The sequence below is a fragment of the Lycorma delicatula genome, chromosome 7 (assembly GCF_047948215.1).
Source record: "Lycorma delicatula isolate Av1 chromosome 7, ASM4794821v1, whole genome shotgun sequence".
In the NCBI taxonomy this organism is placed as follows: Eukaryota; Metazoa; Arthropoda; class Insecta; order Hemiptera; family Fulgoridae; genus Lycorma; species Lycorma delicatula.
Window position 1 is genome coordinate 94,133,568 of NC_134461.1, and position 14,075 is coordinate 94,147,642.

General features: G+C 30.8%; 1 protein-coding gene across 2 annotated transcripts in view; it reads right to left on the reverse strand.

Annotated features, from left to right (window-relative positions):
• Nucleotides 1-14,075, reverse strand: part of LOC142328463 (WD repeat-containing protein 5-like) — a 43,568-nt gene that overhangs the window by 13,100 nt on the left and 16,393 nt on the right. For both annotated transcript variants that reach the window (XM_075372265.1, XM_075372266.1), the window contains 3 exons: nt 9,095-9,184; nt 4,303-4,442; nt 1,621-1,852 (listed from right to left, as the gene is read on the reverse strand). In XM_075372265.1, the coding sequence (XP_075228380.1) occupies nt 1,621-1,852; nt 4,303-4,442; nt 9,095-9,184 (462 nt within the window). The remainder of the gene's footprint in view (nt 1-1,620; nt 1,853-4,302; nt 4,443-9,094; nt 9,185-14,075) is intronic.

Consider the following 14,075-nt stretch of genomic DNA (forward strand, 5'->3'; position numbering starts at 1 on the left):
AACTGTAAATATTTGAGCAAGGCTATGTATTACATTTCAGAAACCCATCATAATATTAAACATGATTGATGTTAATTTGATTTCAAATTTAAATTTATTTCCAAGAATGTCTTGGGTGCACTCAGGTAGTCATTAAACCTGATGTTACAAATAATTACCAGTAATATTTCTCATTATTGTTATACTTAAATCTGTTTCTTCCAATTAGTTAAGCTTAAGCCATACTACTACAATATGACTGTCACTGTAGAGAACTTTCTACAATAAGGTGTAATCTGATAATAAATAAATACTAATACATAAAGATGTTGCTATGGGATTAAGATAAACTCTCTGTTTAATCTTTACTACTCACCCAATAATAAAATTATGTGAATATGATTATGCCTAATACCATCTTGAAATATCAGCAAAACATTAGTACACAAATTTTTTGGATCAGTTCAGTTTTAAGTGAATAGCTTTTTTGAGTTTTAGGTGAATAGTGAGACATACATACATATGGACAAATCCAATTTATAAATTAAGATGAATTCTTCTTTGTTTAATCAGCTACTCTTAGCTAATTATTTAAAAACACCAACTTGATGCTCAGTTCAATTGCTATATAGAAATGATTTTAATTGAACAAAAAAATTATCTTAGGTACTTTTTTAATATTTGTTTATATTTTTCATTTTTTCAGTACTTATATTTTTAGTAATAAGTGCACCACTTAGTTTTGAAGAATAAGGTGTTGCCATCAGCCAAAGGATCTGGAGAGGGGAGACAAATAGCCATTACTAAACAGCCAATGCTAGGAAAACATTTTAGTTTCAATTGCAATGAAGCTGTGGCTGCATACTATTGAACTTTTGGCATAACAACCTATATGAACAGTGTAAGAACTCCAGAAAATACCGAGAGATAACTGATAATTCAAAATTCACAACACTCAATCAGGCGTCATTCAAGATCATTAAACTTGTCAGACACGACCGTTTGTAGGATTTTACACAAAGATTTAGGGTTTCAACCGTACAAAATTCAAATTGTGCAAAAACTGCAAATGAATAATTTAACTTTGAGATTTGAATTTTGAAGCATGTTTCAAAGACTTGAATTTTATAACAGGTTTCAAGAGTTGTGTGAAAATCCTGAAGCTTTGAGTAATTTGAAATACACATTTTTATGTGCAGCTAAGAGAGTTCCATAAACTTCTTTAATTATTTTATTTTAATGAAATTCGAAAATACAGTGCTTAACCCAAAATTTCACTACAACTCTGTTTGTGAAAGTCAATCATCAAAAAAATTGCTGAAGGTTCTAAACTACTTCAAACTTCAGACAAGAACTATATAAAAACTAATCACACACCCATTCTGGTGGAGAGGATTCAGTCATTAATTCCTACATTACACACCAATGCCAAACGTATGTCTCAAAATAACTTTATACTCTTAACTATCACAGAAAAACAAATTTTTTAAACAGACCTCTTACATTACATTAAGGACCTTAACAACCAATACCTGTTTTTTAAGGACCTTACATTACTTGTTTTTTAATGATATAAGGTTAAAAAAAAACTTACATCAAGTAAAATTAATATTACAATACAAATAATAATGTAAGACAAACCTTTCCACCAGTGACAGAGAAATTAGCAAATATGCAATATTTTTCATTTCTATGTCCAGTATATGTTTTAAGACACTTGCCCTTGCTGTAGTCCCATAATTTCAATGTATTGTCTAAAGTTGCAGCCAGAATATATTTACCATTAGGTGAAAATTTTACAAATGAAACTGGAGGATTATCATCATCAATCAATGTTTTAAAACACTGACCGGATGCTGCATCCCATATTCGACTGAAATCAAATATAATGTTATTTCAATTTCAACTAAAAATAATGAAAAGTAATATCATACCTAATATTAACATAGAACATCTTGATGAAATTCTATGCAAAATTACTAACTCAGTAAACCTATATTATAAACAACAGCTAAGTTCCCAAATTAGCAAACAGTTGATAAATATTATCAAATTATCTACAGCCTTTAGATGCACTCTCCGCAACAGATTAGTATTTTGAGTATTTATTCTGTTATTCACTTGCTTTAAGCCATCAATTTATTTAACAAAATATTAATGTGTAAGAAACAATAAAAAACTTAAAACAGAGAGAGAGAGAATCAGCTCTTAATTTAACACTGCTTTATTTCAAAACTGAAATGGGTAATGGGAAATAAAGTTAACTATCAATAAATTGTAAAATATTAAAATACTTAAATAAATTTGAATACAATAACTTCAAAAATTGAATCTTTTAATTATTAAATAACAACTCTCTGCTATTCAATTAAGGAATAGTGAATACAGATATGGTTTTCTATTTATTTTTTTAAATACATACAGGTAATCAAATATTAATAACCAACTTAAAAATAAAAAAACATAAAATTAAATATTTAACCACTAAATCAGTTTCCATAATAATCTAATAAAACAACTTAATTACTTTTTATATACATATTTATCTGGTTTACTTTAACAATCTCTTATTAACATACTAAGAAAAACATATGATATTAAATGTAGTTTATTACTGAATTCAAAACAGTAAATACCAGGGGGGCAATCATTATAATTTTGAATAAATTATATTTTTAAACATATATTTTAGATTTGGCAGTGTTGGCATAACTCCAACTTTAAAAATCTAGCAGAAAAAGGGCTAATAACATTTCAGTAACATTCTAAAACTTCTATTTTTAACTGATACATAACTTGATTCTGAAAATCTGCACTGACTTTGAATGCTTAAACTACTTTGCTCCATCTGAAGATACTAAACTGAGTCTACGCATGCAGAATGGAAAAGTTGACCCAACTTCCATTGCATTTGTCCATGGAATAAGAAATGAAGGATAAGCAAAACGGTATGAAAAGGAGACAATCAACCCACCCATGTAGAGTCTATCTCTGATCAAATTACTGTCTTGCCAAGGATCAACACATAGCTAATCATGTAATTATGATTAAGCACCACCAAATAAATAATCTAGCAAGACATTTTGTTCTAAATTTCCAGACTTCAAGCAATGTAGAGCTTCTGTTTGTATTCTATCATGTGAAAAATAGTTCTTATTTTAGGATAATCAGTTGAAGATGTTTAGTTTGAAGCTTGAGTTCTGATGAGAAATAGTCTGAATTTTAATCACTGAATTTGTAAACAATTTTGATCATATAAATATTTATATATAAATACAACAAATACAACCAGAAACTCCTTTATCCAATACCCCCACTTATTCCCCCTATCTACCATCAGACCTTTTTAACTAAACAAGCGATTCTAGAGATTCATCAAGCACTTTACTACCCACATATCATTCCTTGTAATTTCTGGTTACTCCCCAGCTGAAAATGAGACTTAACTACAGCAATTTTGAAAACAGAGAGGATATTATGGGGATCACATGTAACTGAATGTCATTCTGAAGCATGATTTCTGGAACATATTAAATAATATGATAAAAGTAAAGTACTTAACAAAAGTGTATAATTTCACAACAATCACACTTCGAAGGAAATAAGAGCTAGAAATACAAAAGATATATTTGTTTCAATGCACTGAACATATACATTGTGAACTAAATTCCTACATAGTAACCACTAGATATATTATAAAATTAGGCTCTTATCTTCTAGATACCAGCCTTAGAATAAAAAAAGTAGTAACTGAATAATTATTTTTCTCACATTGCAATTGATTTAGCAATATAATCAGAATTATCACCACAACAAACATCTATCTATCTTTCCATATGATTCTATGACTGTGGCCTTTGAGAGATTTAACTGTTCGATCTTGTATAGTTACTAATTGGTATCAAAACTGATTTAAGTTTCTAACCAGCTAAGATGGTAAATTACCAAGATCACTTAAAAGTTGCCTTGACTTCCTCCCCTTTCTCTCCTTCTTTCATAAGGATAAGGCCTTGATCACTTTTTCAATGGCCGGATAAAATAATAACTGTATCAGACATCAAACTGGATTGCATCTTCAAGTCTGGGACGTCTTAATCGGTAACTGTTTTTTTTTTTTTTTTTTTAATGCAGGCAATAAAGGATATCATTACACTTTAGTTTTTTACAAGATCTCAGTCTTCTACTCAGGGTCACTAAAAGGGCCAACTTAACAGTTAAGGTGTCTAAGAGATAAATCCAGACCTCCTGTTCCTTCTAATACCAAAACATGTAACATATTATTAAAATAAAATCAATGAACAAAAAATCAATAAACAGACTTACCACAGTCCATCGTAACTGCTGGATACTATAAGTGAACCATCCCTGTTAAAATGCACAGCACTGACTGGGTCCGAGTGAGCAGGTAATATTTTAAGGCATTTACCGGTTCTAACATCCCACGTCCTAACACTTTCATCAAACTATTAAAAAAAAATTAGAAATAAATAAATCATAAAGCATTACAAGAAAAACAAAATCTGGTAAGCAAACTGAGTAAATTATTTTTATGTAAAAACATAAAAAAATCAAATAAATCTGTGTATTGTAAACATTTTTATAGGTGAATCTACTGTACAATTACATTTATAGATGTATATTGTATAATAATAACTTTCTATTATTAACATTAAAGTCTAAAGGTCTAAAGTCTGGTTTAAACTATAAAATGAATCAGCTAAAAAGAAAATGTTGTTGCCTCATTGCAAATTGTTGTCAAGTAGCATCTGGCTCATAAAAGTTGACAAATATTGTTAATAGTTGTTTTTGATGATAATACAGGGCATTTCATAATGTTCTTAGGAGTTACAAAAATTCAGTACAAAAAAAGTATTTCACTTACCTAAATGAAAGTTGTACGAGGTGATGCAGGGACTCAAACAGTTTTTGTTAAAATCTATAAATGTTCAATATGTGCTCCTCTGGTGACACGGCACACATCAACACGAAAGTCTAGCTCTTGCCAAACTCATTCTAACATGTCATTTTTGATAGAGTTGATTGCATTGATTATGCGATCCTTTAGCTCAGCGATATCGTGCGGCATTGGTGGGATAAACACCTTATATTTCATGTAGCCCCAGAGAAAGAAATCACATGGCATGAAGTTTGGTGATCTTGGTGGCCACAGCATAATGTGTTGGTCTTCTTCAGACGCATGTCCTATCCAGCGTCGAGGCAATGTTGTATTAAGGTATTGTTGAACCTCATTATGAAAGTGGGCAGGACAACCATCTTACTGGAAAATGAAGTCGTTGAGTAGGTGAGGCATAAGCCATAATTGTAACATATCCACGTATATCATGCCGGTTACTGTCGTTTCCATAAAAAAGGACGGCCCATACACTGCCTCACGAGAGATCGCACAAAAAACGTTTACTTTCGGAGAATCCCGAATGTGTTCCACATAAGCGTGTGGGTTTTCTGTCCCCCAAACTCGCACGTTATGACGGTTTACTTTGCCGCTAATATGGAAAGTAGCTTCATTCCTGAAAATTATCTTGTTTAGAAAACCTTCATCTAACAATATTTTTTCCAGTAACTGTAAACAAAAATCGAGCCTACGTGTTTTATCTCCATCAGAAAGACACTTGATTAATTGAAGATGGGACGGTTTGCATAATAAACGTTTACGGAGAACTCACCACACTGTTGTTTTCAGAATTCCTAATTCTCTGCCTGTAGCCACAGTCGATTTTGACGGGCTGCGAATGAAACTTGCACTCACACGTTCGATATTGACTTCTGAGGTTGATGGACAACCAGTTGATTTTCACTTGCACAAGCAACCAGTTTCACTGAATTGTCACTTGGTGGCTCCTAATGAAATTTCAACCGAAACGCACATTGCACAGAAATTACTAACTTTGGCGTGAAATTCTAACACACAAAACGACTTCTCACTTCCCGTGGCAGCCATTTTCTCTACTGTCGACACCTAGGGAGCAAATGGTTTACTAACTGCCTAGTATAAGTGGAAAAAACTATTTGAAGTACTCTTTCGTACAGTACTTGTTTTATTCTTATGAGTGAAATAGTTTTTTGTTAATGAATTTTCGAAACTCCGAAGAACATTATGAAACGCCTTGTATAATAATATATATATGTATATATAATGTAATAAAATTTATATTTTTGCTTAGAAATCTATAAATTAACCAAATATAGTCTGCTACTTTAAAATATTATGTCCCTCTGTAGACCTCATATCCCTTTTTTTTGTGTAATAATGTCTGATCAGAAAGAGGAACAAGAGACCTGGCTTTACCCAGTAGGCACATCAGCTAATAAATTTGCTTTCTTTGCAGACACAGAAAAAAACCAGAGAAAATAGTTCTACAGGTACACAGGGTCGCAAATCAGCTAATTTCAAAATCGAGAGTTCTAAGGTTCCTAGTAAAGGCAGTTCTTTAATACGAATTTGAATACTAGATCATGGGTACCACCGGCCTCAGTGGTGTGAGTGGTAGTGTCTTGGCCATTTATCTGGAGGTCACAGGTTCGAATCCTGGTCAGGCATGGCATTTTCACACATACTACAAATCATTCATCTCATCCTCTGAAGCAATACCTAACAGTGGACCCGGAGGTTAAAAAAATAGATCATGGATACCGGTATTCTTTGATGGTTGGGTTTCAATTAACCACACATCTCAGGAATGGTCAACCTGAGACTGTACAAAACTACACTTCATTTACATTCAAACAGACCATCCTCATTCATCCTCTGAAGTAATACCGTACGGTGGTTCTGGTAACACCATCCAATAAATGGTTTTATATATATATATATATATATATTTGTAGTACTTTTCTACCAGTTTGTGTATTTTGTTTCTAATTAAAGTTGAATTTCTCAAATTTGCATTTAATTTTAATTAAATTCTCTACGAAGTTAACTAGAAATTTTTATTTGTTTTTGATAAATTAATAAAGTTATTTTATTCCAGACATAAAAATGTGTATTTTCTGACAAAACTTTTTCATGTTTTACCCTATTTTTCTCAAAACCTAAGCAAGATAGAGGTCTGGGATACTTTTATTCAATTTCTTAGATCTAAAACCATAAGGAAGTACCAAATTTATCCCTCAATTTGTGTACTCTAAGAAGTTTAAAACACTTTAATTCCAACTGAAGATGCGAGGTCCTATGATATCGATTTTTGGCATTAATGTGGTAAGTTTAGTTTATTTATTTACTGTGTTTTGGTGGTTTAAATCTCATGTAATATTAAATATATCACCAACATATATACATACACCAACCCCTTGCAATTTTAATACTTTACACCTCACACCATTTCCATGAAAGACCAATCTGGCTGCTCTTCTAATTCTAACAAAAATTTAGAAGCTCTTTTCTCTCTTTCTCAGGCTCATCTTCATTATGAACTTAATTTTGTTGTTCTCCTCATAGCATTTGGTTTGTGATCTCCAATACACTTCCTCTCCAAGACCAACTTCATTTCACCTATTTTTTGTTCTTCCTACCTAATTATCAACATTCTCCCACAAAATCACATTTCAAAGACCTTTATCTTTGTCTTTATGGGTTTCTTATTGCCAACTTTTTCCCTACTATAAAATTCCATCGTAAATATAAATATTTTAGGAAATCATTTTTAATTCTTATACTTAAATTTGACACCAGCAAACCTCTGTTTTTAACAAAAATTAATATGGCTTGTTTACAACAGAATGATAATTCCATCTGTAATTTGCCTAAATAAACAAATTTTACAATCTCTATCTTAGAATTAAATATTATCTACCTTCCTGTAGGTATTTAACCTTCACTCTCAAATTTCTTTCTTTCTTTATATTATGACTCCAATCCCCAACAGTAAAGGCCAATAACTGTTCAATACATAACCTTAGAAGCAATTGGGATAAATTGTATTAAAACTGTACTCTTTTCTATAATAGTAATCAAGCCTATCTTTGTCTTTTAACACAGATATCCAAAAATTGTAAAAGCAGCCTACATATCAGGATAACTAAAATTTGTTATTTGAACACATTAAATAAAAAATATCATATAAAACAATAATACTCTGACAGCATAATAGCCAATGTTCAGATTAAATTATTTTATCTGAATTATTAGGATTAAATTAATCACTGAATTAACTGATTATACAAAATGAAAAAAATATATAGTATTCAGATGACGTGGCAGTGCTAATGATCAGGTAAATCAATAGAGAGATCATGAAATTAGGTAATCGAGTATTGCTAATTTCTATATTCTTAATAAATTTAATTACAACAGAAAAGGGTCAAAAAAAAATTTAATTGGTCTTAAACAAATCAAAAATTTTAAATGAGATTCATTTGCTAAATTAATAAGCAATCATTGTTAATTTATTGCATTAATTATTTTTTATTAATTGTTGTAGTAAATGAGATACACATAAGTCCTTAACAGCTCAATACGTAAAGTTTTTTAAATGTTTATTAAATATTATACTGTAAAAAGATTATAAATAAGTAAATATATAGAGAGTAATTAGTATAAAGTAAAATAAATCATCAATTCAAAGGTAAAAAGGAGTAATATATGATAAAAATTTCAACACTAGAACTAATTGAACGGTAAAAGTATTACAATTATTTTTTGACTAAAGGTTAATCTTTCAAAACAAATTTTTTAAGGTTAGTTTCTATCATGAATCTGCATCAAATAACGCTCAATTAAACAGATTAAGACAATGAATCTAGATCAGTAGACATGAACAAAGTGAAAGACAGGAATTATTTTTCTAACATAAGAATCTGAAACGACTAGAACACAATTGTATTTACAATCAATAATAATTTTCTTTTTTAATTCCAAGTCAAACAACTAACAATTTAAATAATACTGTAATTCAAAATGTTTATTAATATTTTCAAAACTTAATAACACTTTTAACTGCAGTGGATTAAATATAACTTAACAGCTGATTGAAAAAGTTGATTCAGAATCAAATAATTCCCTATCCTGGTATAACTAATAGAGCTCAGCTCTCCACCATTACAACTGCCATGCTTTCTTAATATCGCTGTAGAATATTATTAATATAACAATACTTACTGATCCAGACACAATTAAATTTGACTGAGGATTGAAGTTACAGCAAAAAACATAATTACTGTGTCCTTTTAATGTCTTCAGACATTTACCCTAAAACAGAAATAAAAGACATAAAAAGTTAGCACAACACTTATGAAATCTCTTAAGATTTAAAAAAATAAACCAAAATTGGTTTTCTAATTATACCAATCAAGCCATTTACCTGCAATAATTTTGTTGATGATTTTTATTACCCACTGATAACCAGGAAGTAGTATTCTAAATATAAAGAGCAAATATTCTGGGGTATTGATGGCATTCTTGCTAATATTTTTAAAGAAGTATAGATGCTATGTTATTCCCTTACAAATTCAACCAATGAATCTTTCAGCAAAGGAGTACTCCCTAGCTAAAATAGAGTGTATAAAATAATGAAGTGAGGATATAGTTCTTTCTGGGTTAACCTCCCAGTAAGCTGGTCAGATGAAACACTTAAAACACATTTAAGACCCAGCAAATTCCACCAATGTGAATTAAACCCGTATCTGGTCCCCTTATCGAGTAGGACTACCAGATATTAAGAGATGTGAATCAAGTGTGGCCGTTAAACATATGTCCCAAAAAAGAAATCAAAAAATTCGAGAAACAAAACATTAGGGTCAGATTTAAATTTACAATAATTAATGGTTAATGTGTTTAAGAGCAATATCAAGCAATGATCTAAGGCATATCATTGATACCATTTTAAAAATATTCAGCGATGTTATGCCAAGTATACGGAGATGTTGTATTGTAGTAATTGGAACTCCTCCTTGAAAACCAAACACAAGTGGTACCACAATGCACTTTCTGACATAATTGAAAACTTTAGCTATTTCTCTCAAGATATTACTATACATGCCAATTTTCTGAGTTGTTGCTTCTAACACATTTCCTTGCTCATATCTAACAGTGATATCATGAACGTAAAGACCAGACTCATCCCTTAGAATGAAATCCAAACGGACCATTTTGAACAGTCTAAACGCACCAATGAAGCAGAATCACTAATGAAATCAGATAAACATCATGCCATTCCACCACACAACTCTTCTGCAGTTCAACAGAGTCCTAGACAGTCAGAGACACCTTGCCAGTCTACTGATTCTCTGTTTGGGAATAGATATCATACCCCAAACACGACTATGATGCTAAAAGTTTGTTTCACTGTGATGACAACATTCTCACATGCATTTATAGTATGGACGAGTAGATTCTTGATCTACTCATCACGATGTTTGATGTAACAAGCTTTATTAGAAAAGCATCTACCCAATACATGTACAAAAGGCAATTGCATCACTAAACTGTCTCTATTTAAGAACAGTTTAAGGCAGTAATGCCCATGCGCAAGCAACCCTAGTACCAAGAATATCAGTTCTCACTTTTAAAGCATTTATGAATCTAGAATCTGTTAAGAGTCCATCCTCATAAAGCCATGAGTTTCCAATTCTATAATTTTTAAATGATTAATGCCTCTTCCCATTACAGGAAAGTGTCCCATAATTTATAAAACTCTAATTTAAATTTTGACTTTAATTGATCAATTTTACCTCTTAAAGGGTACTATGTTCAGCAAGTTCTTGTTGTAGCTTATCAGCTATTGGGCTTGAATTAAAATAATACTGAAGAAATGGATGATTGCTGTTATAAAACCTAGATTTTGCTTCCATCCTGCGATCTTAATAATATTGCAGAGTCTAGACAATCCTAACCAAACATCTAATTTACAGATATACCCATCAGGTATGGAGGAATGATATAAATGTAAAATTTGCTTAATAATTAATGTAAGCTCATCATCCTTGGCATTCAGTCTTAACAAAGGGTTTAAACACAATTAATAAATAAATTTAGGAAAAATATAATTAAAAATAAGTTTATTTTCTGCCTAGGCTTGAGGCACAAACCCTGAGTGGAACCAACAGCATCAAGTAACTTATTTAATTGCTATTCAGCAATCTTTCAGCATCTTTCTCTAAAGAAATTTTTACAGCTAAATATTTAAAATTTTCATCAACACCCAAGACACAAACCTGAAGCCCATTCAGAAATGACAATTTTGGATTTAGACAAATATATGATTTATTTATTATATATTTAATAAAACCTATAAAACATTTATCAAAATTTATGTTTAAACCAACTTTATGAAAAAATTTTTCAACTACACTCAACTAAGCTTGAGCCCGAAAAGGTTCATTACTCAGTCCAGATCGTCAGCAAAACCAATAGCACCAATGACACCACAAGCTTCACCAGTTTAAGTTTAAACAGTTTTCAAAAATGGGATCAATTGAAATATTCAATAACAAAGGAGACAAAGGACAACCCGCTTGATCTCTCTACTAATCAGTAAGGCTTTTGCTGTTATTCTCCTTCTTAAGAAACATTTGGTAGTTATTTTTAAAATTATCGGCCAATTTCATTTATTATCTAAAGTATTTTAAAAAATTATGAGAAATAGTCTTTTAACTTTTCAAGAAAAGCACATTGTATTTAAAAACTTTCAGCAGAGTTTTACGGAAAAGATTGTCTACTAACAAACATTTCCCATGTTTTGAAAAATTTTAAATTGCACACATAACAAGATAATTCTTTTTTCTTTTTTAGCTCTAGTATTTTGCGATCCGTGTTTTATTTCAATTCATTTCTAAAATTTTTACTGATTAAAGATGTGTAACTATGGTACCAGAGGAGCTGGTAATTGGTTTTAAAGTCCTTACTAACCGTGACATGTAGTTAAAATTTCATCATTTGATAAGAATATACATGTAAAATTTAAGTTCTCACCTCAAATGTAGAACATTGAGTGCCTCAGGGAAATATTCTCAATACCTTGCTTTTTTTTATTTATTAATGGCCAACCTCAAAATCTAGTGTCTCCAATCCTTTTTTCAGACAACACAACTGTGTCTATATTTGAAGTGGCCTACCTCAAAATCTAGAACCTGCAACCCTTTTTGCAGACAAGACAACTGTATTCATATTTGAAGATAATTATTTAAAAGAAATTGAAAATTAATAGCAGCTCAAAATATTATTCATTGGATGGATTGTAATCATCTGATTTTAGATATGGATAAAACCATTCTTGTGCTTCTCAGATAGGTGTATTATTGCTAATTTCATGGATAAATTCTCATTAATGATAACGATAATGTTTCTGTTACTCATAAAACAAAATTAGATAGAACCTAATTGACTTCAATTGTAACAAAATGAAGCCGTAATATTTTGCTCTGAAGTGTTTTAATAAAGCTCTAAGCTTGTCAATATAATTAAATATTCATTACACCTACATATATTCTCATATAAAGTATAATGTCATCTCTTGGGGCTCCCCCAAAAAATCAGAACCAGTTTTTAAGATACAAAAATGGGATATTGGATCATTATCTGATGAAAATAAGCATGAACTATGAAGATCTATAATTAGAAAATTAAATATGTTAACTTATCTTCGTGTTTATAATTAAGAATGTGCAATCTTTGTGAAAATGAATGGTCATTTATACCCAAAAAGTAACAACCACCTTTACCAAACCAGTCAATGAAACTGTTTTCATAAAACTGAAAATATTTCAGCTTACTCCAAAAAAAGGCCTTTATTATGCTTATGCTGCTATTTTTAATAAATTGCTAAACCATTTGAAAAATCTTGCCGCCATTTCTTTAAAATATAATTAAAAGATTTTCTTTTACAGAAATAATATTACTCTGCTGATAAATCTTCAAATAATGATAATTAAAAACAAAAAAAAACATAATTTATTTGTATCCCGTTCAACATCTACTTAGATAAGTGCTCAAAATAACTTTCAATAGTAGCTTCTGAATTTTGAATTATTTTGTAATAAGTTTTTATATCTAATGTACTAACTAACCGTTATTTCATGTGCTTGCATTTAAATAATTAATATGGATTTCCAACACATTTTATCTTTTATTTTATAACTAGCAGACTCGGCAATGCTTTGATTTGAATATATATATATATATATATATATATATATATATATATATATATAACGGACATTCAATAATTAAAGAGACAAATTGATGTAGAAAAAAACTGTTATTTTTACAAAATGAGACTTTTACTACTTCTCAACATAATCCCAACCAATTAATACACTTGTCCCAACGACGAATTAGTTTTTTTTATACCTGTTGCAAAGAAGTCTTTGTCTTGTTGTTTGACCCACTTTTTCCCGCAAATTTACCTCCTCGTTGTTGCTGAATTTTTCCACATTTTCACATAATGCCTCCTCCAGTGTACCAAACAAATGAAAATCTGAGGAAGCCAAATCTAAACTGTACAGAGGATGTAGTAGTATCTCCCAATCCATTTTTCCATTGATTTCTTGGGTCTACTGGGCGATGTACGGGCAAGCATTGTTGTGTAACAATATCATGCCTTTGAGATCCACAACATTGGGCATCCCAAAAGATAGTCAACATGACTTTTCCTGCTGATGCTTGCATTCTGAATTTCTTTCGGATAGGCGAGCTGGTGTGCTTCCATTCCATGCTTTGTCTTTTGAACTCTGATTCAAAATGGTGAACCCAAGTTTCATCATAAGTTAAAATCTTGTTTAGAAAAGGGTCACCTTCCTTTCATAGCATTCTTTCAAGTCTGTACACACTTTGAGTCTTGTTTCCTTGTGTTGTTGCATTAACTCGTATGGGACCCACCTTGCACTTTTTTTCCTGTATTTAAGCTTGTTACTGATAATGTTATGAATTGTGCCAACACTTACTGCAACTGTTTTTTCTACATGTTCAACAGTAATACGTCGGTCTTCACAAATAATGTCATCAATGTGGGTTTCAAGCGAAGGAAGAGGATTGGCTGGCCAGGACATTGGTTGTCAATTACTAAGGTTCAACCATTTTTGAACTGTTCTACCCACTTGTAAAAATTTCCATGGTTCATACAACTTTCTCCATACTGTAAAAT